This window comes from Saccopteryx bilineata, chromosome 1, assembly GCF_036850765.1.
Source record: "Saccopteryx bilineata isolate mSacBil1 chromosome 1, mSacBil1_pri_phased_curated, whole genome shotgun sequence".
Lineage (NCBI taxonomy): Eukaryota > Metazoa > Chordata > Mammalia > Chiroptera > Emballonuridae > Saccopteryx > Saccopteryx bilineata.
Window position 1 is genome coordinate 405,895,732 of NC_089490.1, and position 26,929 is coordinate 405,922,660.

At 61.5% G+C, this 26,929-nt stretch overlaps 1 protein-coding gene across 8 annotated transcripts in view; it reads right to left on the reverse strand.

The window, feature by feature from the left end:
- Nucleotides 1–26,929, reverse strand: part of KCNQ1 (potassium voltage-gated channel subfamily Q member 1) — a 321,605-nt gene that overhangs the window by 230,088 nt on the left and 64,588 nt on the right. For all 8 annotated transcript variants that reach the window (XM_066252331.1, XM_066252330.1, XM_066252332.1 and 5 more), the window contains exons 3-8: nt 11,569–11,695; nt 11,040–11,118; nt 10,545–10,641; nt 9,837–9,977; nt 1,909–2,019; nt 925–1,020 (exon numbers count right to left, since the gene is read on the reverse strand). In XM_066252331.1, the coding sequence (XP_066108428.1) occupies nt 925–1,020; nt 1,909–2,019; nt 9,837–9,977; nt 10,545–10,641; nt 11,040–11,118; nt 11,569–11,695 (651 nt within the window). The remainder of the gene's footprint in view (nt 1–924; nt 1,021–1,908; nt 2,020–9,836; nt 9,978–10,544; nt 10,642–11,039; nt 11,119–11,568; nt 11,696–26,929) is intronic.

The window sequence follows — 26,929 nt, forward strand, 5'->3', positions numbered from 1 at the left end:
GGGGCTCTGCTTCTGGAGCCCACACAAGGGCCTGATTTCGGGGTCTCCGAAAGGAGAAACAGGGTTCACAGATCCAGCTGGGTGTGGGCGGCCCCTTGGTTCCTCCCCGCTGTCCAGGGGTAATGTCCAGGCCCTGGACAGCGGGTTCCAGAAGGGCTTCCGAGAATGAGGTGGAGGCCGCAGAGGAGGCCCGGCTCCCAGGATGACAACTTCTGAATGCTGCTCACCCCTCACCAAGGCCCTGGTGGACGGGGATGAGGAGACCTAGGCCACGATGGGGAACCCCAGACCACTCTGGGGGGGTATGTTCAGCTCTGGGTGCTCAGAAGGGGCCACACTGTGCTGTGGACACCCTGCTGGGCACCTGAGAGGTGGGGTCCACGAGGAGCAGCTGTGGGCCTTCCGGAGGCTGAGCTGTGAATCAGCTGAGCCCCGTGGAGGTTGGGAGCAGCCGGACGTGCTGAGGCTGCCATGCAGGACCCTGACCTCCATGGGGACGGCCACCTGCCCCCCTGTACTCCTCCCTCCCTGACTGGCTCCCATGCAGAGTGAGGGCATGGCATTCGGTGGCTAGGGGCCCACAGAACTGACCACAGCAGGTCCTGAGTGGCCAGGCCACCTCCTTGTCCCCCACCCTGCCCAGCTGGCAGGGTGTGCCCATCCACGGGGCCTCATGGGGCCGTGGTGGAGGGCGGTGGTCTCCCAGGCCTTGGGGCCGGCCCCGTTGGCATTCCCCAGAGAAGGGGGACAGAGGCACAAGCGCATCCGTGTGCCCGAGGACCCGCAGAGAAGTGAGAAAGGTCTCGCGAGCTCTCCAGGCCGGGAGCCGTCCCCGGGGCCCAGGGTGGATGCTCTCTGGACGCACCCCCGCGGACACTGCTGGGCGCCACGACGACAAGGCGGCCGCAGGGCGGGCGCCCTCACCTGAATGAGCGAGGCCGCCGCCGGGATCTGCCGGTTGAAGTGCTTCTGCCTCTGCTTCTGCTGGACCTTCAGGGCGAACCCAGAGCCGAGGATCCCCTGGTGGGGGACAGAACCGGCTCACGTGCCTGCCGCCTGCAGGACTCGGGGGCTAGGGAGGCGGGCGGGCCCCACAGGCGGCCCTGGGAGGCACGCGGACTCCACAGGCAGGGCCGGCACCACCGGCCCGCCCGTCCGCCCGTGCAGAGGGGACCCCATCTGCAGAGAACCCCTGTTGCACCAGGATGGCCATCAGGACAGGAAGGACCAGCTCATCTGAGAGGGAGCTCCCCGTCCACAGAGGAGATCAAGTCGCACAGACACATGCACAAACACACACACACACACAACACTGTGCTGTGAGTACACCCCACACACTGTACACACCACGCACACACAAGACACGTCCACGTTGTGCTCACACTCAGAACCCAGGTGTACACAACACACACATGCCATGCAAACACACACTATGTGTATACCTGTGTGACACATATACGTACAGTACAAACATACATTTGTACACACGATGCGCACACACCCCACTAGTGTGTAACGCATACACAATGCACACACCACCACGCACACGCAGACAGCCAGGTTTTACCCATCTTGGGCTGTGATTCCTGGGAAGGACGTGGGCCAAAGCCCCTCCCAGGCCACCACACAGGACCGTGTGCTCCCCGAGCAGGCACAGTCCTGTGGCAGCTGCCACTGGGGCTCCCCCTTCCCCTCAAGGACCGAGGAAGTCGGCTGCCCCTGCGTGCTGGGAAAGGGTCCTCTGGCCACCCAACCTTGTCACAGAGGAGCCCACGGGGGCCCCGAGCAGGCGAGCTGGGCGCTGCAGGCTGTCTAGGTGAGCGCTCTGCTCACAGCGAGGACCCCTGTCCACCCTGGCGCCCGGGGAGGCTGGCGTGTGGCGAAGACACCCCTACACGGACCACCTACCGCTGGGAGCGCGAAGAAGGAGATGGCGAAGACGGAGAAGCAGGAGGCGATGGTCTTCCCGACCCACGTCTGGGGCACCTTGTCCCCGTAGCCAATGGTGGTGACCGTGACCTGCACGGGGGAAGGACAGTGGTCAGCGTCAAGGCCCAAGAACCTCAGCCTGGGTGTCTGTCCGGCCTGAACCCACCTCCTACCCCACGAACAGGCCGGGGCAGCCAGGGCCCCTGGGTGGCTCAGCGGGTTGTTGGGGTCTCCCAGGTGGCACACGGTGACGGATGGCGGAGGCTGATCACCAGGGCGGGCACAGGGCCTTGGCACCTGTGGAAACCCAGGATGCGCAGGCAGGAAGCCCGCCACTCAGAAGACCGTCCCGGCCTCCCGTAAGCCCGAGGCTGGAGGAGGCTGCCACCCAGGCCACCGATGTCGCCGTGCACGGCCCCCAGGAGGCCGGTCCTCGACACAGAGCCGGCCGGGGATGACACGCCACTTCCTGACACCCACCCACCACATGTTTCTCGTGTCCTTTTTGTTTTGTTTCCCCAAGAGCAGCAGACCCAGTTCAATCCTCCTTCTTGGTGAGAGAGCTGTCCACTCAGGGCTTGTGGTGTGACCGTGGGTGTGGGGGCTGCTCCCACCCGCCCCCCCCCCCCCCCCCCCACTCCGGCTGGCCTCCTGCTGCCATCAGAGGTTTCCTCCCCGAGGTCTCCAGCGTGAGCCCGAAGGGGACGTCCTGCGGTCACTCGGGAGCCCACCCTGGCTGGGCCAGCCACTCGGTCCCTGTGTGCCTGGCCCCCAGCGGCCCCCCGAGTCTGGGCCGTGGGCTGCTGCTGGCTTTTCCAGGAGACGGCTCTGAGCATGGTGAGGCGCCTGGGCTGCTCCGAGTCACAGTGGCCCAGAGTGCCCGTCTGGCTTGGGGACCCGAGAGATCATCTTAGCTGGACCTGCGCTACCCGTGGACTTGCCAGCCCAGTGCCGGGCAGCCCGGCGTTTCCTCTGCGGGAACACTTGGCCAGTGAGATCGGCCTCCACAGGCCCAGGAAGGACCATATGGAGCCGCCCTTTGATGCTCTGCCCTGTGAGCCCGATGCGGGGAGCGGGGACACGGAGAAGGTTCTGGGAGGCCCACTGAGCAGCCTCTGTCCACCTGAGGGTGAGGCCCACACGGGCCTCCCCAGGGCGCAGCTCGCCGCGCCGAAGCACTGGGGCGAGGCTAGAGGCCCACCGGAAACGGGGTCCCTGGGGGCAGCTGGGCCACAGGGAGGACCACGGCGCAGGACACGGAAGACACACAAAGAGCGTGTCCCGTCCCAGGACTGAGCCGCCCCTGAGGGGTGCACCCCCACACACCACCCTGGGGACACAGGCCAGGCTGGCGGCCAGCTGGCAGATAAGGGGACCCTGGGGAGCCAGGGTGTCCTCCCCAGAAGGCCTGTACCCCATGTGTGACACCTGGCTAGCAGCTGCCTCTCCGGAGGGCCCGGCGCTCAGAGCAGAGGCGGGTCCGGGGCTGCGAGAAGGGCGGGGCCCCCGAGGCACTGCCCACAGCTCTCGCGGGAAAGAGAGACCTTCTTCATAAGCTTGTTCTGCTTATGGAAACATACCCTATTTACACATACCCTAACGGATACCGATGACTCTTTCAGCGGGCTTATACGAAACGTTAAGACATTTCTCCGTTTTCTAACAGGTTAAGTATCCATAGATGGGACCCCCCCTGTGAACACAAGCCCCACCCCACCCTGGGGTCTTTGATGACTAAGAGGACAAGGGTCCCTGACAAGGCTGCCAGGTGGCCTCCGCGGAGATGGGCAGGCCGTGGGGCAGGCCGGTGGGCACTCACGCCTGGGACACAAAGTTTAAGGGGGTGTTGGAAAACACAGGAAACATCAGGAAAAATAACACGCAAGGCAACCTTTTAAATAATGAAAATTAATGCAAAAAAAAAAAATCCACGACAGAAATGTACGCAGGTTGGGGAAGGACGGGCCAGCTCGGAGGTCCTGGGGGGGGCAGAGTGAGTGAGAGGGGACAGGAAACAAGATGCCTGAGTCTGGCTGTCTCCCTTAGCACCCAAGAGTCCTGGTGGGTCCCTCGCCCTGGTCCCACCCAGGTCTGGGCCAGGCCAACACCATCTGGGAGGTGCAGGGACGCCCCACGGGCTGGTGGGTACAGGCAGGGGTGCCTGGACCCGGTGCCCCCGCCCCACCCCGCAGGGAGAGCCCACGCCCAGGGCCGGTGATGGCCGGGGGCCCCCAGACCCCGGCACAGACCCTCTTTGTCAAGTTAACGATGCCCTCTCGGCTCTTTGAGGAAACGGCCCATCCCCATGGCCCTGTTTGTTTTTCCGGAATTCACAGACACAAGCAGCTCAGGAATGGGGCCGTTTTATAGCTGCGGCGCTCGGAACTTGCCCCTGATGAGGGTGAGCTCAGATGCAGATCGGCACGTCCGCGGGGCCCACAGACTCGGGGGGGGGACACAGCTGGGCTGCTGCGGCCCCCACCAGGGTGCCGGGCGGCTTGCACGCGACCCCGTGGACGCGGTGGGCCTGCCGCAGGGCCACGCGGCCGTCCCCGTCCACCCAGGAGCTCTCTGGGTCTTCACCCACGTTTCGAAGGGCAGGACGTGCGAGGACCTCCCAGCGCCCCCGCCCCACCCCGCCCCCGCCCCACCCTGCCCCCGCCCCCACAGACGCTCTGCCCGGAGAAGCTGGTGCTGGTATCCTTTCTCAAGCAGCATCCTGGAGGCCAGCCCAGAAACCTTGACCCCTCTGGGCAGGCGGTCAGCCTGCGGCCACCACCACAGACCGGACGCATCTGGAGATGTCATGGCCATCTTTCTAGAGAGGAGGGGCGGCCAAGAGCAGGAGCCAGGATGCTGCCAACCCAGACACCTCGGGGCCTGCCACGGGGAACACCTCCCGGTGACACACTCACGCCAATGCCACAAGTGAGGGACCGTGTTACAGAGAGGGAAACTGAGGCTAGGAGGGGCGGTCGCTGTGCCCAAGGCGTCCCTGCTGGTAAGTGACTACGCTGGCGTGACCAAGGCCCACATGTCCCCACAATCCACACCACAACGCCAGGAAGGCAGGGGAGCCACGCCGAGGCAAGAGGCGGCCCCCATCAAGGTCCGGGCCTCAGTCAGCCTCCAGCCACCAGCCTTCCCCAGGGGAGCCCCATGGCAGAGGGAGGGGGATGGCAGGGCCCTCTCAGAGCAGTGACTGTTGGGAGCAGCGGGCCTGAGCGCTTGTCTGTCTCCTCACTCATGGAGGCCTTGGAGCCTGACCTGGGCACCGTGAAGGCCCTGGGCACCAACAAGATCCTCGCCACCGACAAGGCCCTGGGCACCGGCCAGGCCCCGGGTCCCTGCCCCAGTGAGGCTCATGGGCTAGCTGAGTACCAGCCAAACTGGGACAGGACACCCAGACTGTTGAGCAGGGGCCTGTGCCTGGGGCCACCATTGCTGCACCATCATTGAGGGAGAGATGGGTTTGGGGGGGACGGGGCCTCTGTTTCCCACCTCCTGAATGGTACTCGGGGGCCCCACACACAGAGGTCAACACCCCGGTGCCAGCCAGGCTGCACCCGCCCCACAGCATGGCTGGGCCTGAGGCCCCACGTGCAGGGGCCCCAGAGACCCTGCCTGGAGCTCACAGCTCAGATGCTGCCCCTCGGGAGGCCCTCCAGCGACCCCGTAGATCGCCACGTGCAGACTGCGGTCCTGACGCCGAGTGCAGGACCGAGGCGGCCTGACCCCTGGTGGCCTGGCACCGGGTCCGCCGGTGCAGGCCTGGGTCCTCGCGCCCAGAGGGCCCCGTCACCCGAGCAGAGCCAACACGGCAGTGGGAACAGGCACTGCCTCGCTGGGGCCACAGCCTCTCCGTGAGCCCCACGCTGGCCCTGGAGCTGAGCCCTGCTGCAGACGTGGAAACTGAGGCCCGGGGCCGTCCAGGGCTCGGCTCTGCTCCTGAAGCCTGTTCAGTGGAGCCGTCAGTGCTGAGCCCGCACCCCAGGAGGCTGACTTCGGGGTCTGCCCTCCCTGTCTCCGCTGCGCTGTCTGAGGCAGGGCCTGTGAGTCTCTCATGAGCCCCTGCCTCGCTGCCGACCTGCCCAGACCCTGGTGACAGGGCTCAGAGACACGTTGCCTCCCTGGTGTCCAGGAGGGGCCTCAAACCACCTGACCCGTGTAGGGCTGCTGTACTAGGAAGCTGCTGCAGATGGGATGCTAGTCGGGGGCAGAGGAGGACTCTCAAGACCAGAGGACCACAGAGTGTGATTGGACCATGGCATCCATAAACACTTTAGTGTGAATTAGCCTGCTCTGGGCCTATCACGAGAGTCTGGCTTTGGGGAATGCCAAGAGAACTGTGGCTAGTAACAGCGCCCTAAAGTTTACAACCAGCCTTTGCCACGTCCTGCTGGCCACCCGGTGCCCAGGCTTCCCACGTGCGCCCTGACTTAGCTCTCCAACAATCCACGGAAGCAGACACTCATACCCATTTTCCAGATGGGCCCAGAGAGCCGGGGTCACCTGCCCAGGGCTGCACATCTGGTCAGCGGTGGAGCAGGGATGCAGCTCTGCCCCTGGCTCCTGACTGCGACAGCACCACACTGCTTCCTGTTTCCTGAGGCCGACCATGTTTCTTTCTCTCGGGCTGAAGCCGGAAAGTTCTTACCCTTGCTGACATGAGCTGGACCCCACCCCAAGGGAAACCCACCCTGCACACCACCCTCACTGGGCCCTCGTGGGAGAAATCCCCAAGGTGTCGGCCAGTGGACGGCGGAGGGACCTGCCTTCTAGACTCTTATTCATCCTGCAAAACCCACCTGGAAAGGTCCTCCCTTGGGGGGGGGGCCCACTGACTAGGGCCCAGTAGCCTCACACCGGAGGGTCTGCAAGCACAGGACCGTGCAGGGTCCGCCTGCAGACCCCCACTCCTTAGCTGCACGGTACACCCAGGTTTTGCACAGAGCTCCTGGCAGAGGGATGAGTGTGGTCTGAACCCTGGGGCGGAGGCCTGGGCTGCCTCCCCGGGGTCGGTGGGGCCTCAGTTTCCTCAGCTTCAGACGAGGTCCTGACACCGGCCCCGCTCAACCAGCGGTGCCAAAAGGGCTTGCCACGTGAGTGTCTGAGAGGCCCTCACTCAGCCCCCAGACCCCTCTGACCTCATCCTGCCAGGATGCAGCCCAGCCTGGGAGGCCGGAACCTTCTGGAGCCACCGGCAAAGCAGAGGAGTGAACAGGAGTCAGCCTATTTTACATGGTGGCTGCGACACAGGGACAAGCTTCCAGCTTCCCCCCCCCCCTCTAAATTCTAAATATAGATCCAGGGGGTAAACAGAGCCCAGCAGCCTCTGATTTTGAGAGACCCCCGGGCACCAAACAGAGGAGCCCGTGTTTGTAAAAGCTGCCTTTCCCTCCACTCAAACTTTAATACAAACAAATGCATTTTGTTCCGAGGGCAAATAAAAAAAAAGTCTTAAATCCTCCCCAAACACCCAGCAGACAGGCATGGGGCGCCACAGGGGAGTGGGGGGTTGCGGGGAACTCTCACACCAGAGCTGGGCGATCCCACCTGGGTGGAGGGGGGGGGGCAGGAAGGCACACTCAGCTACTGAGCTACATACACCCTTGTTCCACAGTGTGGAAACTGAGGCACAGGGCAGGGAGGGACCTTCTCATGAAGTCCACCCAGGATGCCCGCTGTCCAGAGTGTAACTGTGCCCTGCCCGAAATCTGTGTCTGCCCAAACCCTCCAAACACGAGCTTTTTGGGAAACAGGGCTTTCTGTCGAGGTGATTAAGGTAAGGCTCTTGAGTAGAGACCGTCCTGGGTTACCCAGGTTGGCCCTAAACCCAGTGACGAGTGTCCTTACAAGCGACAGAAGATGTGGTCACAAGCCCACGAGTGTCTGGAGCCCCCAGGAGCTGGAAGAGGCAGAAGGGACCCTCCCCCAGAGCCTGTGGCGGGATCAGGGCCCTGCCAACACCTTGAACTTGGACTTCTAGTCGCCGGCCCTAGGGGAGGATGCGTGTCTGCTGTGAGGGACCCCAGTCTGCGGGACCCCGGCGATGGCCCCAGCAGACGAGGCACACCCAGCGTCCTGGGTGCCACGGAGCACGTCAGCTCCTCCGTCCGCTCACGCGGCTGGCGCCAGCCCATCGGGCACGTGAACGTGGCGTGGGCACATGCGGCCACACGCACGCAGGACGCCCGGCTCTCTTCAGGAACCGTGGTGGATGGCCTGCTGTCGGGTCCATGCCCTCCCACCTCTGAGGGGCTGGTCTGGCTCCCGGCAGCCCCAGCCTGCGGCCCTGGCCCTGTGCGGGCTCGGTGGCACCACCGCCCGTGCGGTAGAAGCCCCACGTCTCCTAGGACCGGGCGGGGAGGGGGGGCGCGTGCCCCCACGGTGGGTGAACGGAGCCAGGACACAGGAAACCGACAGAAAGCAACTGCCCGGCCGCAGATGCACGCTGGCGCGACGCCCCCGCCAGCCGCCCGGCTTCAGTTTCTGCAGCTCTGTTTGTCCGAGACGCGCCAGGAACACAGCCCATAACTCAAGCCGCGGGGGCCGCCCGGACAGCTGCAGGGGCAGCCGCAGCGATGAATGGGAGCCGTTTGCCCCAGGGCCGGGGTGTCGGGGGCCCAGGGCAGCTCGGGGCCCGGCTGGAACAATGGCCAGGCCAGGGCCCGCGGTGGCCGAGGCCGGGGCTGCAGCTGACGGCGAGGCCCGGGGCACCAGTGCCAAGCTGGGCACAAAGGGGCCGTTTTCCCGGCCGGCGGGCGGATGTTTGCACAGGTGTGGGAGTGGGCGCGCCAGCGTGCGGAGGGCGGGGGCAGGGGGGCCTCGCTGCCCGCAGCTCCAGGAGCAGCCGGGATGGGGGGGAGCATCAAGGCCAGGCAGCGTTTATCAGCCGAGCCTCGGCCTTCGCCCGTGCGCCCCGACCCCCGGAGTCCTCCTGGCTCTGCTCTGCCTGCCCCTGCCCCTCACCAAGACTGTCCCCTCGGCAAGCTCTCTGCTGGGGGCTGAGCCTGCCCTCCTAGACCTGCTGCCACTCCTGGGCCAGCAGGGCACAGACACACGGGGGGGGGGACAGACAGACAGGGGCCAGAACCAGGGCCTTCCCCACCCGGGGAGCTGGATTAGCATGTCCCTGCCTTTACTGAGCAGCCTGGCACGTTGGACGCTTCCAGAAAACACACCCACTTGATCAATGTCAGGAGCCCTTCCTCGGGACCTGGCCTCATGGGGTGGGGACAGAGAAGCGGTGACGACACGGGTCTGTGGGGAGCCGCGAGGAGGTCCCCTCCACCTGGACAGGCAGGGATGGGCCTCTCTTCTGGAGGAGCATTGCAGAGCTCTGCAAAGGTGGGGGGGCTCTGCTCTGGGTAGGAGAGACACTGTGGGGGCCTGGCACAGCTGCTGGCCCTGCCCACTGTCCCTGGGACCCTGTGCTGGCCCCAAGGCCTTGGCCCACCTCATGTAGGCTGCCACCCTGGCCTCTCCCTGGCCCGCGCAGGCCTAGATATCAGCCGCCCCCGCCTTCCTCAGCTCAAAGGAGCCCCCACTCAGCCACAAGTGCCTCCGTCCTGCACCCGCTGTGGCTTGCTCTACTGCCCCGGGCTCCTATAGAGCCTCCCCAGAGCACCGTGCCCCCTGGGGACAGTGGGAGGGCAAGACCTAGCCTGTGCCCTGTCCTCCCCACAGCAAAGTAGCCACACCCGGCTCTGCGCAGACAAGGTTTCTGGTACTGGGGCTCGAGTCCCCGTGAACATGGCATAAATCCTTGAGAAACCAGAACCCAAGCACCCCACAGGTGACATTCCGCCCTCTCCTCCACCCACCCCAGGCCCAGGGGGCAGCCGCTGGGGCACGGCACCCGGACCGGGCAGCCCCCCGCCCCAGCCTCAACGGTCCCGACGTACCACACCCCACCACAGGGCGTCGGCGTAGCTGCCAAACTCCACGCGGCCCGACTCGTTCACGGCGTCCTTCTCGGCCAGGTACACGAAGTAGGAGGAGAAGATGAGGCCCAGGAAGCCGATGTACAGGGTGGTGATCAGCTCCTGCGGGGGGGGGGGGGGGGGCGGTCAGCGTGCGGGCAGCGGGGCCGCGGGAACCCTCGGCACGGACGGACGGCGGCCGATCCCCAGGGCTCCCCGACGCAGCTGCATAAACCGCGCCACATCTGACGTGCAGACAGCGGACGTCTCCCTGACTTACCACTCACGACTCTCGTAAGTGGCGAACACGGGGGTCTCGCCCGCCGGGAGCCGTGGAGGCCCCGGCCACTGCCTGGGCAGATGGCCTGAGCAGGCATGGGCTCCACCGAGCGCCCGGAACCCCTCCCGCAGAAGCAAGGTGAGATGAGCAGGCCACCTCGCCTCACCCGCGGCTGCTCCCGGCCTGCTTTTAGGTCTGGAGCCTCTCGGACCTGCCCCATACCGCGTGTCTGGCCTCTCCTTTGCCCAACAGGCCCCTGTCCCCGGCTGGAGGAAACACGGCCACCGTCAGACGGGCAGGCTGGGACGACGGTGCCATGGGTCAGGGGCTGCGGTGGGGCTGAGACCCCGTAGTGCACCGTGCCCTCCCCGGCCGGCCGCGGGCCCCAGCACCGCCCCCCAGCCCCCCACCTGGCGGTGGATGAAGACCACGGAGCCCAGCAGCCTCCAGGTGCCGCCCTGGCGGTCGACATGCAGCATCCTCAGGATCTGGAGAAAGCGGATGCCCCTGCAAAGGAGACGCCCGTGTCCCTGCTGTGCCCGCGCCCGTCGGGCACACCCCCGCTGCCCTCAGTGCTGCCCTCAAACATGGCTGAGGGCCTGTCCACCAGCCACCACGCCCTCGCTCGTCCCCTCGTCCCCTCCCCCAACGCGGAGACAGACCGGCACGTCTTCCGCCCCCCCTGTCCCCAGGCCACCACCAGCTGGATCACCCCAGTTTACAAAGGAGCAGATGGAGGTCCCCGCTGGTCGGGCCAGGCGGCCCGAGTCCAGGAAGCACCTGGGAACATGTGCGGAGTCTGGAGCCCTGACTCAGCTCGGGCCCTGGGTCACCCTGCCCAGCACACTGCCCTGTGGCTCTCACGGCCCCTCCCCCAGCCCGGGGGGTCTGCCACCCCGGAATACCTGATGGCTGAGGTGGCAAACACCTGCCCTTTGGAGCCCACGCAGAGGACGACCATGGAGGCCACGACCACGATGAGGTCTGGGGAGGCAGCGGGTTCCCACCGTCACCAGCAGGGCCGCTGGCTGAGGGGGAAGACCCTGGCGGTGGGGCGGGACAGGCCCGACAGAGGGACACGGGAGCCTCGGACGGGAGCCCTGCCTGCGCCCCAGGCATCTGCGGAACCCGCCCGATCCCACCCCCCAGCCTGGGCCCGCGGGCTGAGGAGGGAGGCAGCCACCCACGCTGTGCCGAGCCCAACCACCCTGTGAGCGGGCGCTGAGGCCGGCTCCTGTGCTGGACCAGGAGGTCAGCCCTGGGGGGGACCCTGGGGGCCTCCCTGTCACAGGAAGAAGAGCCGGGGGTCTCTCAGTTCTCCAGTGGTGCTGTTCGCAGTGGGGCTCTGCCCTGACCTGCCCCTCCCTGGCGGAAGTGCCCAGCCCTGGCCTGGACACCCCAGACCACAGCTTCCGTGGGGACACCGGGACTCACCGATGATGGAGATGGGCTTCCGGGCAAAGCGCAGCCGTCCCCAGAGGCCCACATACTTGCTTCGGCAACCTGCTGACCAGAGGCGGACCACGTACTCTGTACCAAAGAATACCACCAAGACGATCTCCTGTGGGGACAGAGAGCTGTGAGCTCACCTTGTGGCTGGGCTCTACCGCCCGCTCGGCCCGGCCACACCAACGGGCCGGCCCCCAGCACCGGCAGCCTCTGCTGAGAGACACCCAACAGCGGCCGGCCTGCATCCTGGTCCGTTGGGCGGCCGGGCCCCAGCCCAGGTCCACAGCGAGCGGACACCCAGTGAGACCCACTGCTCTTCAAACCAGGGCCCTTCCAGGCCCACAGGGACGTCCTGGCCACCTCGCCCGAGCAACACCACATCCTGGGGACCCGCATTCTCTGGCCGGCCGGCACACATTTCAACGGCTGAGCTCCAAAGCTCGAGCTGTGCCTCCTGACCTGGGTTTCAGAGAGCGTCCCTCCTCGGGGGACAGTCACTCCTCACCTCACACGGCCACCAGGCCACGAGGATGCAGTACCCAGGGACACCGGGCTGCCTTCACAGGGCTCAGGCGCAAGAGCGGCTTGGGAGCAGGCCGCACAGAAGCCTGGCCACACGTCAGTCTGTACTCGGGGGACTTGAAGGAAGGACAGCGGACAGCCAGAGGACCAAGGGCTAACGCGTGGGGGGACCATGGCTGGGCGCACCGTGGACAGACAGATGGACGGGACAGAGTGGTGGGTTGGTAGGCAAACAAAGACAAGAGTATAGAACCTCACGCTCAAAAGGCAGGCATTGGACACCAACACACTGGACAGCCGAGGCGAGACGGACAGGTTCCCAGGAACACAGAACCTCCCGGAACTCATAGAGAAACAAAAAACCCAAGCAGACCTGTAACTAGCTAAGGAGGAGGAGGAGGAGGTTGAATCCGTCACCAAAAACCTCCCCAACAAAGGACAGCCTGGGCTCGATGTCTTCTCCAGTGTCTGGACCCTACCAGACACTTAAAGAGCAAACACCAGTCTTTCTCAAATGTTCCCTACACCCCCCAAAAAAAATTTTTTAAAGGAGGAAAACACTTTTCTAACTGATTCTCTGAGTTCCACATCGCCCTGATAACAAAGGCCAAACAAAGACGCTACAAGAAGAGGAAGCACGAGCCAGTATCCGTTATGAACGCTGGATGCAAAAAAAATAGAAAGAAAAGAAAAAAAAAATTCCCTTCCATAAAATACGAGCGAGCGGAATTCTGCAGCATATTGAACAGATTATACACAATGACCAAGTGGGATTTATTCTTGGAATACAAGGACAGTTCAGCACATGAATATCAATCAATACAATACATCATATTAACGGAATGAAGGGGAAAGGAAAAAAAAAAACACATGATCTCAACCGACTCAGAAAAAAAGCATTTGACAAAATTCAACACCCTTTCAGGCTGAAAAAAAAATAAAGTAAAACCACTCCACACACGAGGAACAGGAGGAAAACTACCCCCCCCATAAGAGTCATGTAAGAAAAAGCCCGTGTCCAAAGTCAGATGGGCAGTGGAAGGTGAAAGGGTCCCCCCTGCCCCCTTCTCTCCCTCCTGCCTGCTCTCTCCCTCTCTCCACGTCCAGTCGGCCACGTTCCTGGACGGTTCCAGCCAGAACAACTAGGCAGGAAAGAGATAGGAAAGGCGACCCCAGTTGGGAAACAAAGGTCACGTTATCTGCCTTGCAGGACGATAAGATCTCACGTGGAGAAAACCCCAACGCCATTCCGCAATAAACCATCCGACCTAATAACTGAACCCGGGTTAGAGCCAGGCGGGGAGGTGGGATGGCGGGGGGAAGTGAGGGGACACGGAGTCAGCACACAAGAGTCCAACGCATTTTTTTTTTTTTTTTTGCATCGCTTGCATTGTTTCCACAAAACAATGGACAATCTGAAGAGGAAGTCACAGAAACAATTCTGTTTACACTAGCGTCAGAAAGAATGAGAATACGTATGAATTAGCTAAGGAGGTGAAAGACCTGTGTCTACGGGCGAACTGAGAAACCCCGCTCCGTCCCACGCGCCACGCGCTCGTGGATTGGGAGGAAGGGCGACCGCCCGCCCGTCAGGAGGTCCGAATGGCCCCCCGCTCCTCCGTGGGAGCTCTAGATGCAAAGCCATCTCCCGGTGCTCAAGGTCCCGAGGACGTGTCTTGCAGAAAATAGAAAAAGCCGTCATAAATCTATAGGGAGCCTCCAGGGACGGTAACATTAGTCTAAACAAGACGTGGTCCCTCCACACAAGGAAGTATCGCTCAGCCTTAGAAAGGAAGGAAATCCTGACCCGGGGCTGTTAACATGGATGGACGCTGAGGACATTTATGGTCAGTGAAATGAGCCCATCAGGTGTGCTCAGAGCTGGCTCCCTGCCCAGTCCTCTCCCCCACCCCCACCCTCCAGGAGCCTGGCGCTGGCAGGGGCTTCTTCTGTTCCCCACTGGGGTGACAGTGGCCGACCCTGCTCCCATGCCCAGTGTCTGCCCACCATGGGGGGGGGGGTACTGGACACGGCCGGCCGGCTCTCATGTGTTGTTCATCAGGACGGAATCCAGCGGATACCGTCCAGCCTGTGTTTGGGGCGATCTCCATGGGTGGTGGGAGAATGTGGGGGACCGTCACGCTGCCTTCCTCTCCCAGAAACGTTCTCGGCTTGTGACCTCAAGTTCTTCACGGGGGCTGGGGCCGCGGGCGCTTGGTCAGGGGGCACGTGGGAGACGGTGGCAGAGCGAGCGGGCGTGGCCTCGTGGCGGGCTGCTGGTCCCTCCTCTGCCCTCAGCTCTGGGGCAGCGGCGGCCCTGGCTGGGCAGCTGGCTGAGCCCACCAGGGCAGGGGCACCTTTCTCCGTCCACCTCCCCCCTCCCCCCCGGGCCACAGGCCAGTGCCTGCCCGGGTGGGTGCCTGACGTAGGTACACTGAGTGGAAGAAGGAAAGAGTGAGCCAACGAATGGACCAACGAGCTGGGTGCAGGGACTCTGCCTTAGTCTTTGGTTTCCCGAGAATCTCCCCCGACAGGAATGAGGCGTGTGCCCCGCAGTGTCTTGCTGGGTAACCCCCCAGCAAGCTTATTTCAACGTATTTGGTTGTTTTTTTTAAGTCACTAAATAACTTCTTCAGCCGTTGTCTGTCCCAAGCAGGCTTGAAGTGCTCTAAGAGTCTTCGGACAGACCTGAATGTAAATTCGTTTTGTAACTGCACTTTCTCCCGACGACTGTGTGACCCCCCCTCCCAAAACTCTCCTGGCCTCACGCTGCGGGGGGAACCTGGTTGGGAGTTGGGCGGCCCCCAGCCCGCAGGGAGGCTGGGGGACAGGCAGGGTCCCCTCTGGAGGGTGAGGTGTAGGAATAATTTTAAACAATGCTAATCCTCAAATCCTGTTTGACTCTGGAATGCAGAGCAGACCAGCCGGCTGGGCTCACCGTCAGGCCGGGGGCTCACGGCCGGGGCTGCCGGCTGCTGGGAAGGGGCGGGAAGGGGCCCCAAGCTCGCTCAGAGACAAAGTGATCCCCGGCCGCCTCGGGTGCCAGACAGGATGGCACCTGGGGCAAGGCCACAGCTGGACCTCAAAACTGGACACCCTTGATGGGACCCCACGTGGTTCCCTGAGGCCCAGGTTTCGGGGACAGACGTCCCGGTCAGCCCAGCCCAGCACCCCCTCTTGGGAGTGACCTGTCCACTGGCTTGGGCCCCAGAAGGGCTAGAACAGGCTTACAGGAAGGGCCTTGGCCACTGTGGGCTGGGCACTGCTTCAGGGGCCTCGACTGGGCTTGGCCATCCATTGGTGGAGGCTGGAGATGGGGGGGGATAAGGCCTACAAGAGGGTTGACCCCCCAAGCCACCTCATGGTGCCTCCCATTATTCAGGGGGCCACACTCCCAGTCCCAAGCAGGGTCATGACCCGGCGGGGCCCGCCCTGCCCATGCTGTGGGGCCCAGCCCTCAGCCCCGGCCTACCCCATGCGCTCCCCACGGTCCCGAGGCTCCCCTGCACCCTGCTGCTCCCCAGGGCTCTGTCTCAGAACCGCTCGCCCTGCAGGCTCTCCCCCGCCACGACCACCGGGTCTTCCACTTTCTCGGCCCAGCCCAGGCACCCCGTGCCCTCTGCGGAACCCTGCCTACCCTCCTCGTGGAGGCCAGGGTCCCTCCTTGACTGCCCCGCTGAGACCTGAGCTAGCCTGGAGGCCCCTCTCAGCAAGGCCCTGGGCGTGCACCCAGGTCAAGACGGGGCTGGCCTCGCACTCTGCCCCTCAGACACAAGCACAGGGATCAGGGGATGAGACAAAGGGCCACACCCACCCGGCCACTGTCCCTCCGACGCAGCAAGACTGCCTCCTGGCTGCCGCTGGCTTCATGGACAGGGGCCTCTTAGTCTGGGCACTGAGACCGGGGTACTGACCCAAGCGCTCATGGTCTGCCTGCGGCCGGCGAGACACACAGGGACAGGGACACGCAGGGACAGGGACACGCAGGGTCCGAGCAGCCAACCCACCAGCCAGCCCCTCCATCCCCCCCCCCATATCAGTGGTGGGTGTCGGGGTGGCTCCCAGCAGTCTTACTTACAGAATTATTATTACAGACAAAGTTTCTAACCAACACCCAATTTAAAAATGGGCAAAGAACTTGAACAGGCATTTCTCCCGAGAAGACACCCACCACCACCCCCCCATCAGGGAAACGCAAAGCCAAGCCACGGCCAGACACCGCCTCGCGCCCACGAGGACGGCTCTGTCGGGAAGGGGCGGAAAACAAAACAGACAAAAGCGAGTGCTGGCGAGGATGCGGAGGAAGCCGGGCCCCACGCGGGTGGGTGGACTTGAGAGGGCGCAGAAAGGAGGACCCTCTATAAATATGTAAACACAGAACAGCCGTGGGACCCAGGAATCCCACTTCTGGGTACAGGCTCAGAAGCAGGGAAAGCCAGGTCCCCAAAAGAGATTTTCCCCCCATGTTCACAGCGGCCAAAAGGTAGAGGCACCCCAAGTGACTGCCCACGGACAGAGGTGACCTGTCCACATGATGGGTCATCGCTCAGCCTGAGGAAGGGAGGACACTCGGACACGGGCTGCAGGGATGATCCCGGAGGACACGGTGTGGAGAGAAATGGAACAGGCTCGGGAGGACCCGTCCTGTGACCCGCTGACACGAGGTCCCCAGGGGAGTCAGGCCCCCGGAGACAGAAAGGATGGTGGGTGCAGGGGCTGGGGCAGGGGGAGAGGGGTGGGTGTTCAATGGGGACAGAGAGTCGGTTTGAGAAGATGGAAGTTTCGGAGATGACGGTGGGGACGCCGCACCACGGTGTGGGCAGTGTGGACGTGCTTAATGCCGCCGGGCTCTGCACTCCAGGTGGGTAAGGTGGGAGATCTTATGTTCTTTGTATTTCAGCACCATTTTTAATGAAAAGAAAGCGCATGAGCAGACGTCAGGAGAAGGGGGGCAATGGGGAGCCACTGCTCATGGGTCAGGGAGCACTTCTTTCTGGGGTGATGGAAAGTTCTGGAACGAGACAGAAGGCGGTGGTGGCCCAGCACACAGTGAATGTTCTAAATGGCACCGAGTTGTGCACTTTAAAACGGTTGGAGTGGTGAGTTATCTGCCGTGTGTGTTACACCAACAACACAAACCAGTGTCCCCGGGGCCCTGGCTGCCAGGTACGCCCGGCCCCTCTCGAGGAAGGTCTCTGGGCCCCCGGGCCAGCCCCTCGGACCAGCAAGCAGGCCCTGAGCCCCCATCGCCGGCCTCCAGGCCTCGTTCTGTCTTCAGCTCAGCGTTCAGCGAGCCACCTACGCTCAGGCGATGAGCTGCAGACTGCCACGTCACGGTGACAAGCAGGGGAACTGGGGTGCAGAGGGCCAGGCTGGGACGACAGAGACGGGGTGGGGTGAGGGGGTCCGCGTGGCACGGCTCCCACGGGGGTGCCACGCCATCCAGCCACCCGAGGGCTTCGTTCTCCACAGCCAGCCCCATCTCGCCGTTTGCCAGACACCCACCGGGACCCCTCTGGCTCAGCCAAGGAAATGCTCCCGAGAGTCACGAGTCCGGACCCCGCCTCGCGGGCATGCCGGCCCCAGCCTGCTCGGTCCACAGGGGGTCATGGCCTGTTGACAGCGATCTAGAAAGTCCCCAGGAGTCGAGATAAAAGATTGAGAAAGGCAGGTGCTTATCTCGGGGGTCGGTCTGCTCCCCACCGCAGGGAGGGGAAAGGTTGGCCGTGACTCATGCATTTCGAAACACGGTGGAGCTGGAAGAATCGCTCGGGGTGGAGGATGAAGGTCGGCGGGCCGCCTTATCTGCCGCTTCATCCTGGGAAGATTGTCCAGAGCCCTCTGGACTCTGAGACCTGGTGCTGCGGGCACCCTGTGACCGGGAGCCCTGGGACTGTCAATACCGAGAATTGCTCCCATGTGACAGATAGCGAGAGGGCCCCAAAGGCTAAACCCGCTCGGATCAGCGAGCGTCACAGCCTGACCTTTGGGATGATAGCGTTGTTTTCCAATTTTTGGGATTCTTTGCTACACAACCAAGGAAGCTGTCTGCACAGGTTCTCTGCGTGACTACTCCACTCCCCCTGCAAGGGAAAGGTTCATCTCCCACAGGAGTGAAAGGTTAACCAGGGGGTTGAGCGCAGACGTTGGTAGGCGAGAGGGGACATCTTGCTTCAGGGTCAGGGCTGACTGAGAGCAGGAATCAGGATCAAGGACAAAAGTCACAGCGGCTTCCCTGGCAGCTTAGTGGATGCCAGACATGGCTGGCTCGGGGACACGGCCCCAGGGGAACCGGCACAGGGGCGCCTGGTCCCCTCAAAGGCCTCCTGAGCCAGGGCAAGGGCAGGCATGGGTCCCTCGAAGGAGCGGTGGATGCTGGGGGCCAGGGCAGCCTCCCTATCAGGCCAGGCGTGAGGCCAAGCAAGGGGACGACGGTCTTGCCCTCCTCCCACTCAGCCTTCAAGACCTGTGGCCCCTTCCTACCCTGCTACCCTGGGCCAGGAGCTGGCTCATTGGGGACTGTGGTCCCCGCAGCATAAAGCCCGGCCTGCAGGCTCTGGGCCCAGCTGTTCCCCTCCACGTGGGACCCAATCGGCCACAGAGGGAGTGGGCCCCAGCATTCCCGGAGGGTCAGCTGGCCGGACAGCGGAGCAGGCGCGAAGGCTGCTCAAAGCGCCCTTTGTTCGGGGTCCCGCCTGTGGCCAGCTGCTCCCAGCGTGCGCCCATGGTGAGGGCTCCTGGGCCTCCCGGTGACATGTGCTGGGCACAGCTGGGGCCCTCAGTACACACCCGCCACCCGCCCGGCAGGCCACCAGCCCCCTCCCCACAGAGGGGCCGGAGGGAGGTGGGCAGAGGTGGGGAGGCTGAGAGAGGCACAGGGGTGGCTGCTGCCTGCTCGGGATCCCCTGGGGTGCTGACCCCACCCACCTCTCCCCGTCTGCCCCCCTTTAGCCATTGGGAGCCCTGCTTCCCCTTGGCCCCATGGTCTCCCTGAACACACAGCCCACAGCCTTGACCCTCTACGTCCTGCTGCAGCTCCGGCCGTCCATGCTGACCCTGACAGTCTGCCCCTGCTCCACGTGGACAGTCTCCCCCCGGCTCCACGTGGACAGTCTCCCCCCGGCTCCACGTGGACAGTCTGCCCCCCGGCTCCACGTGGACAGTCTCCCTCCGCTCCACGTGGACAGTCTCCCCCTGCTCCACGTGGACAGTCTGCCCCCGGCTCCACGTGGACAGTCTGCCCCCGGCTCCACGTGGACAGTCTCCCCCGGCTCCACGTGGACAGTCTCCCCCGGCTCCACGTGGACAGTCTCCCCCGGCTCCACGTGGACAGTCTCCCCCCGGCTCCACGTGGACAGTCTGCCCCCCGGCTCCACGTGGACAGTCTCCCTCCGCTCCACGTGGACAGTCTCCCTCCGCTCCACGTGGACAGTCTCCCCCGGCTCCACGTGGACAGTCTCCCCCCGGCTCCACGTGGACAGTCTCCCTCTGGCTCCACGTGGACAGTCTGCCCCCCGGCTCCACGTGGACAGTCTGCCCCCCGGCTCCACGTGGACAGTCTCCCTCCGCTCCACGTGGACAGTCTCCCCCGGCTCCACGTGGACAGTCTGCCCCCGGCTCCACGTGGACAGTCTCCCCCCGGCTCCACGTGGACAGTCTCCCCCTGCTCCACGTGGACAGTCTCCCTCCGGCTCCACGTGGACAGTCTCCCCCGGCTCCACGTGGACAGTCTCCCCCGGCTCCATATGGCCTTCCAGCCTGGTCCACATCAGGCACTGGGGTAGCAAGGAGGGGCCACCCTGCTGCCCAGTGGGACCTGCAGGGGATGCTGAATGTCCCCAAGAGAGAAGTGACCTCTGGAGGAAGGTCGGAGGGGCGGGGTCTAAAGCTCCTACAGGTGAGGCAGTGGGAGGCCTGGCCCTGCCCAGACCTGTCTTGGGACCCCCGTGCCACCCACAACACACAAGACCCCTCTATCTGACACCCGAGCCCCTAGGATGAACCCCAAACCATTCGCAACCCACCCCAGGCCCGGGCAGTGGGACCCAGCCCCTCGCAAGGAGCCTTCCCCACCTCCCAGGTGTCCCCCCAGGCCTGGCCTCCCTTATCCGCCCCAGAGCCCAGCCCAGCACGGACCCCTCAGCCCGGCACCGACGCTGGTGCTCAGAGGGCCACGTGGGAAACTCCAGAGGGGACACGCCTGGTCCCCCCCAACCCTTCAGGATGGGGGCTGCATTCTGGGGGCTGAGGAAGCCCAGCAGACCCAAGGTGCCCCAGGCAACACTGCTGCCGCCCTGTGCTTGGGACCCGGCCCACCGCCCAGCCCCACAAGGTCTAGAGCAAGGGTCCCCAAACTTTTTACACAGGGGGCCAGTTCACTGTCCCTCAGACCGTTGGAGGGCCGGACTATAAAAAAAAACTATGAACAAATCCCTATGCACACTGCACATATCTTATTTTAAAGTAAAAAAACAAAACGGGAACAAATACAATATTTAAAATGAAGAACAAGTAAATTTAAATCAACAAACTGACCAGTATTTCAATGAGAACTATGGGTCTGCTTTTGGCTAATGAGATGGTCAATGTGCTCCTCTCACTGACCACCAATGAAAGAGGTGCCCCTTCTGGAAGTGCGGCGGGGGCCGGATAAATAGCCTCAGGGGGCCGCATGTGGCCCGCGGGCCATAGTTTGGGGACCCCTGGTCTAGAGCTTGGCTCCCTAAAGTCACTGATGCTTGGAGGGTCCCAGCCCTGCAGCCTCTCCCCAGCAGGACAGTCCCCCCATGTCCCCAGGGTCATCAGGCACTGAGGCAGGTAGAGGCCCCGGGCTGGGGGCTGACAGCACGGATGGGCCGGCTGCCCTGTGTACTCACCCCACCTGCTCGAGGCAGCCACAAGTTTCAGGGTGACCCTGGGGACACTGGGCTGCTCTCCCCCCGAGAACCAGCCCCGCCAGCCACCCGTCTGGCACAGGGGTGCGTTTCTATCCTGTGTCTCACACCTGAGAAGCCACTCAGGGGTGCCGGGGGAGCAGGGAGGTCCCATGGACTCTCTGCCCAAACCCTGGCTGGGGGCACACCCCTTGAGCTGAGCCACGTCTTACATGCGCCCCAAAGGGGGTGCCCTGGAGACTCCTCTGGAAGCTCTGACGGCCTTCCATCAGGGAGCCACAGAAACGTGTGGCTGCTCCTCGGGCAGAGCCTTCCGGAAGCTCAGGTGGTGCCCGCTCCGTGGAGCCCGGCCAGCTCTGTTCAGGCCTCCGGCCGCCACCTCCTCCTCGCTCCCCAGTCCTGCTGGTACCCGCCAACTCCTACCGCCCATCCCCAGCTCTGCGAACGGGTCTGAGGCCCTTGGAGAACAAGGACAAGATGGGGGACCTGGGCTCCACCCTGGGTCCTGGCACATTCTGGGCCCAGTCATAGGGCCAAATCCATCCCAGGTGGCAGGTGTCCCGGCTCACCCTCTGAATACAGACCGCCTCCGTGGCGGGGAGGCGAGTGGGCTCCGCAGGGACTGCTAATTTCACGGGGAGCGGAGGGACATCCCAAGGTGACTCATCACCCCAGCTTCAGAGGCTTCTTGCGGTGACTTCCGCCCCAGGACCCAGCTTGCTGCACCGAGGGGTGCCCGAGCACTGCCCACCCCCACCTGTCTGCTTTTTCCCAGGTCAGGAGAAGGACACGGGGCTTGGCAGGTGCCTGGCACCTGGCTAGGGCCAGGGCAGCAGGTTGGGCCAGGAAGCTGTCTTCTCCACGCCCGGGACTGAGATGGTCAGCCGATTCTGACAAAGTAAGGGCTCCACAGCCCTTCGACAACCCCGTAGCCAAGGACTGGCACAGGGAGGCATTCAACAAACATGTGTCTGTATGTCTATACGATATACAAAGCATATGTCTTCCATTATTATTTGCTTTTAATGAGCGAATGCTAACCCGTGTGGGGAGACAATCCTTGCAAACACAACAAAGCTGCCGGTCGGCCCCGTGGGCCCTGGTATAGAAACCACAATCAGTTCTGGGGGAGGGACAGGCCACAGAGCGCCTTCCTGCCACTCAGAGGGGCCCGCTCCTCACCGCTCTCCACACTCACCTCCCCCTTCCTGGTGGGTATTTAGGAGGGTGCTGCTGAATTCCCAAATGCTTAAGCCCTTTTCCGGTAACCTGGTAACCACTCACTTCTCATTGTATCAGGTTTGGATGAAAGGACGTGGCCAGCCACATCTCAGTTCTCCAGTGCGTTATATTTTCCTTACGCTCCGTGGGCATAAGGGAAATAAAACATCTCCGTTATTAGGATCACGGCGCAGCCACAGGAAGACAAGCCAGGTGGTGGTCCTCAGCCTCCAGCCCGTCCACTTCCCTTTCCCTGGAACCGGCCATGAGGAACCCTTACAGCCCCTGGAAGACCCCGGGGGAAGAGGACCTTGCCACCGCCACGTGAGTCCGCCGTCCTGGTTGTGGAGCCTGCAGCCCCAACTGTCACCAAGCAGGGCTGTCCCCACAGGGCCCCGCCTACACTCCAGATTGGCAAGCTCGTAGTCACGGTTGGTTGAAGGCACCAAGTCTTCGGGTGCTCGTTATGGAGGCACCGATGACAGGGACAGACATGTAACAACCCAAATCCTCACTTATTTTATGTCTGCTAGCACTGTCCTATTCTGACGGGGTACATCAAAATCTCCCAGCGAGATCACAGTTAACCCATGTTCCCCTGCATTTCCAAGAGCTTTTGCTTTATATGCTTTATGTCGTTTGACATATAAAAGTTTACGATCGTGTCTCCTCTGGAAATGGCGAGTTGTCCGGGCTTGTCTCAGGGCTGATGCTGGCTGGCGCTGCCACACTGGTTTGTACCTGCAAAGCATTCATTTGGCCATTGCTGTATTTTTCAACTGTCCGTCATTGTTTGTTTGACAGGATGACTCTGAACAACATAGTTGTTAAAAATAAAAAATACTTCAGACAGTCCCCCACCTTTTAATAGAAAAATTCATGTCATTCACGTTTAGTGTAACATTGGATACACCTAATTGCTTCCCGTCTTACTTCCTATTTGCTGTTTTACTCTGTTCTTTCTTCTGTTTGGCTTTTAGTTACTGGATTGATCACTCCCTTCTCATGCACGGATTTGGACGTTTCACTGAACTCTTCCATTCCATCGCTGCGACCCTTCTATGCCTTAAACTCGTAACCAGGTCCGCTCTGCTCTGGAAATTTCCCGCCATAGTCTCCCCTGCAGCTTCCTCCCCACTGAGACGAGACTTCGTGTGTGACTTAATTTCTTCCTTCTCCCTTCACCCCCATCGACAGCTTTATGGGTGAATAAAGCAATCCCCAACCGCACTTTTATAGACTTCACAACAAACAACATTATTTTTTTTCCAAGATGCCTTTGTACAGGGGCCTCTCCTGTCTCCTTCTGGGCAAGTCCCCGGCACCAATCACAGCACCAAACCCAGGGCCCTGGCAGGGAGTCGTTAATACAACCGGTGACAAGTCACCAAGGGCTACTTGCCTCTCGCACCAGAACAGCACAGATCAGAGTGACCCCCCGACGCCCCTTGCTTCCCAGGCCCACACTGCTCCCCACGTCTCAGCCACTGTTCAGGTTGAGGTGTGTCCCCCTCCTATCTCATATATTGAAGTCCTGAACCTAGGATGTGTGACTGTGACCTTAATCTGGAAACAGGTCATTGCAGTTGTAATTAGTTAAGACAAGGTCACTGGGGGGGGGGGGGCTTAATCCAACGTGACTAGCAGCCTCTTTTATGGACAGAGACACACACGTAGGGAGAATGTCACATGAACTTGAAGGCAGAGATGGGCGATGATGCTTCTCCAACCCCAGGAAGCCTACAGATCACCACAAGCCAGCAGAAGCAGGGGGAGAGGCCTGGACCATTTTCTCCCTCGCCATCTCAGAAGGAAGCCACCCTGCCGACACATGAACTCAGGCTTCTAGCCTGAAAGGGGGCAACACCAGCACTCACGGGCTCCAGGTTGGCTCCAAGGTCAAGTCAAGGGCTGGACAAGGGTCCCTGGGTATGTCTAGGCTGCAGACTCAAAAGCTTTTTTTTTTTTCTGGGGTGGGGGGTTTCCTACCAGGCTTGGCAAGACAGGGTCCTCCTTTTTCCTTGCAGGGAAACATCAACCCACCCCTTCCCTACTCTATGGAAAAATCTGAGCTCTGAAGACAGAACTATAATGCTGGAAGGGCTTTCCAAGCCCACGAGTAGCAGCAGCAAAGAACTGGGGGGCAGGGAAATGCAGGTGGGGGCTTTCAGGAGAGCAAGCCTTGAACCCCCCGAGCCCCACTGCATGGCTTTGGGGCCAAGAGCCCCCGTGAATCACACATGGGGCCTCGCACACACAGGAGTGGTCTGGGCTGGCCACCCTGCAATTTGTGGTGGGGGAGCGGGAGGCCCCGAGACTGCCCGTGCCCGCTGCAGACACCATTAGCCGCCCAGCAGCCAGCTTTACACATATTTAAAGCAAATCCCCGTCTTCCCCAGGCTGGGCTATTTCCGTCCACAGGCTGGCTAAGTGGGGTTTATTTTCAGCCCAGGAACCCCACTGCTGAGGGCTGTTAACCCCAAAGAAGTCCCACCCTATGATCGCTTACCTACCCGATGGGATGGGGAGAAGGGAGGAAGGGGAGGCGGTATTTTTTTTTTTTTTTTTAATGTGCAGAGACCCTAGGCTTCTAAAAATGTCTCACTGAAGAATTTACCCATAACTATAAGTTTACCAAACCAACAGAGGCTCAGGGATGAAAAGCCTTTCTGATTACCCTATGGAAATGCTGAAAAGGCTCTGCCCGCTCATAGGTTTGAATGGTGTTTTCTGTAGTGAAGGCCAAGGGTGCCCAGGACCCCGGGGACCTGTGCTGGTGGTCAGGGAGAGGAGTGCCTGCGGGCCATGTGTAGATGGAGGGCACGGACATAGTGCTCCTGGACCGCGTGACTGTGGACGCCGTGCACATGGGTGGTGTGGTGGACGCGGTGCGCATGGGCGGTATGCGTGTGGACTCAGTGCGCATGGGTGATGTGCGTATGGACGCAGTGCGCATGGGCAGTGTGCGTGTGGATACTGTGCATGTGAGGGTGAAGGCATTGCGCATGTGCAGTGTGCCTGTGGTCACAGTGTATGCATACAGCGTGTGTGTGTGTGTGTGTGTGTGTGTGTGTGGAGTGCATGCACATGTGAACACTGCGCATGTGCAGTGTACGTGTGGACGCAGTGCGCATGTGCGGCATATGTGTGGATGCAATGCGCATGTGCGGGTAGACGCAGTACCCATGTGCGGTGAACACATTCATGGGTGTACGCATGTGCAATGTGCCCGTGCGCCACGCTGTGCGGCATCCGCGGCTCCCGCGCTTGAGGGCTGGGTACCTCCCTCCGATTCTGACATCTAGAGATTCTCATGACAGGAGGTGAATTTAAACAGTTTTTTTTCTCCCTTTCAGGAATGTTTGAAAGGATTGAGAGGAAATTGTGCACAGATTTTGCTGTTTTAAGAGCTAATATGTGAACAGCTTCAGAGGACGTGTGTTGTTTTAAGGCTGGAGTTTACAGAGTGAAAGTGTGAGACAAAAACCCGACTTGCTGGGGACTCGGAGGGTGTCCACTGAATTTCTGAGAAGAGGCTGCCGTACCCCAGAGCACAGCTGGAAGGGAACAGCCAAAGTCTGACCTTCCACATCCCCTCCCACCCCCGACTGTGTCCTGTCACCTGAGCACCGTGCCAGGGTGCCCAGCTGGACAGCCAGCAGTTTGTGTCCCCTCTCAGGGCACAGAGGAGGGTCCCTCGCATGGCACGGGAATAGCAGTGTGCAGGCGCCGTACCGCCCACAGTCCCTAAGGCTCCTGAGATGACATCCATCACAAGGTGGCCTTGTTTCCATACCTGGCTGGGGCTCTGGCTCCTTGGACACAAGCACCTCCAAAGACACAAAGTCTCTATCAAGTTAACTCAAGAAGAAATGGATAACCCGAACAGCCCTAGATTTAGGAAAGAAATGGAGTCTCTTAGTGAAAAGCCTTCCCCACAAAGAAAACTCCAGGCCGGGAAGGATTTGCCTAGTCGTCTATCGAACACTGAAGGAAGAAATTCAGCCATTGTACACGAACCCTTCCCAAACTGGAAAGCTGGGCCGCTTCCCAGCTCATTCTGTGAGGCCCCTCACCTGATGCCAAAAGCAGAGCTGTTCCGAGCAAACGACCACAGGCAACCTCCCTCGTGATCGCAGATGCAAAGATTCTATCCACAAAATGTCAGCAAATCAAATCCAGCAATGTCTTTTTCTTTTTAATGCATCATGACCAAATGGGTTTTATATTAAGAAATCAGCATGAGTTTACTATTTGAAAAGCAATCAACATAGTTCACCATATTAACAAACTGAGAAAGAAAGAAAAAACAACATTAATCAGCTCAATAGATGCAGAAAAAGCGTGTGACAAAATCCAGCAGCCTGGCTCGGTGCACGCTCAACTCCAGCAAACCTGGGAGAGAAGGAACTTCCCAGCTGAGAAAGGACACGTGTGAAACCCCACAACCAACATCACACTTGGGGGCAAGAGACCAAAGGCCTCTCCCCCACCCCAGAGCAGAAAGCAGACAAAGACAATTGCTCTCCTCTCGCTGCGAAGTGCAGTCGTGGAGGTCCCGGCCAGAGCACCTAGCAAGAACAACATATAAAAACCATAGAGATTGAAAAGGAGAAAATAAAACCAACTATTTGGGACATGATCATCTCCTTTAGAAAAAAAATAATAATAAATGAAAAAGAAGCTTCCAGAACTAGGGAGCAAAGCCA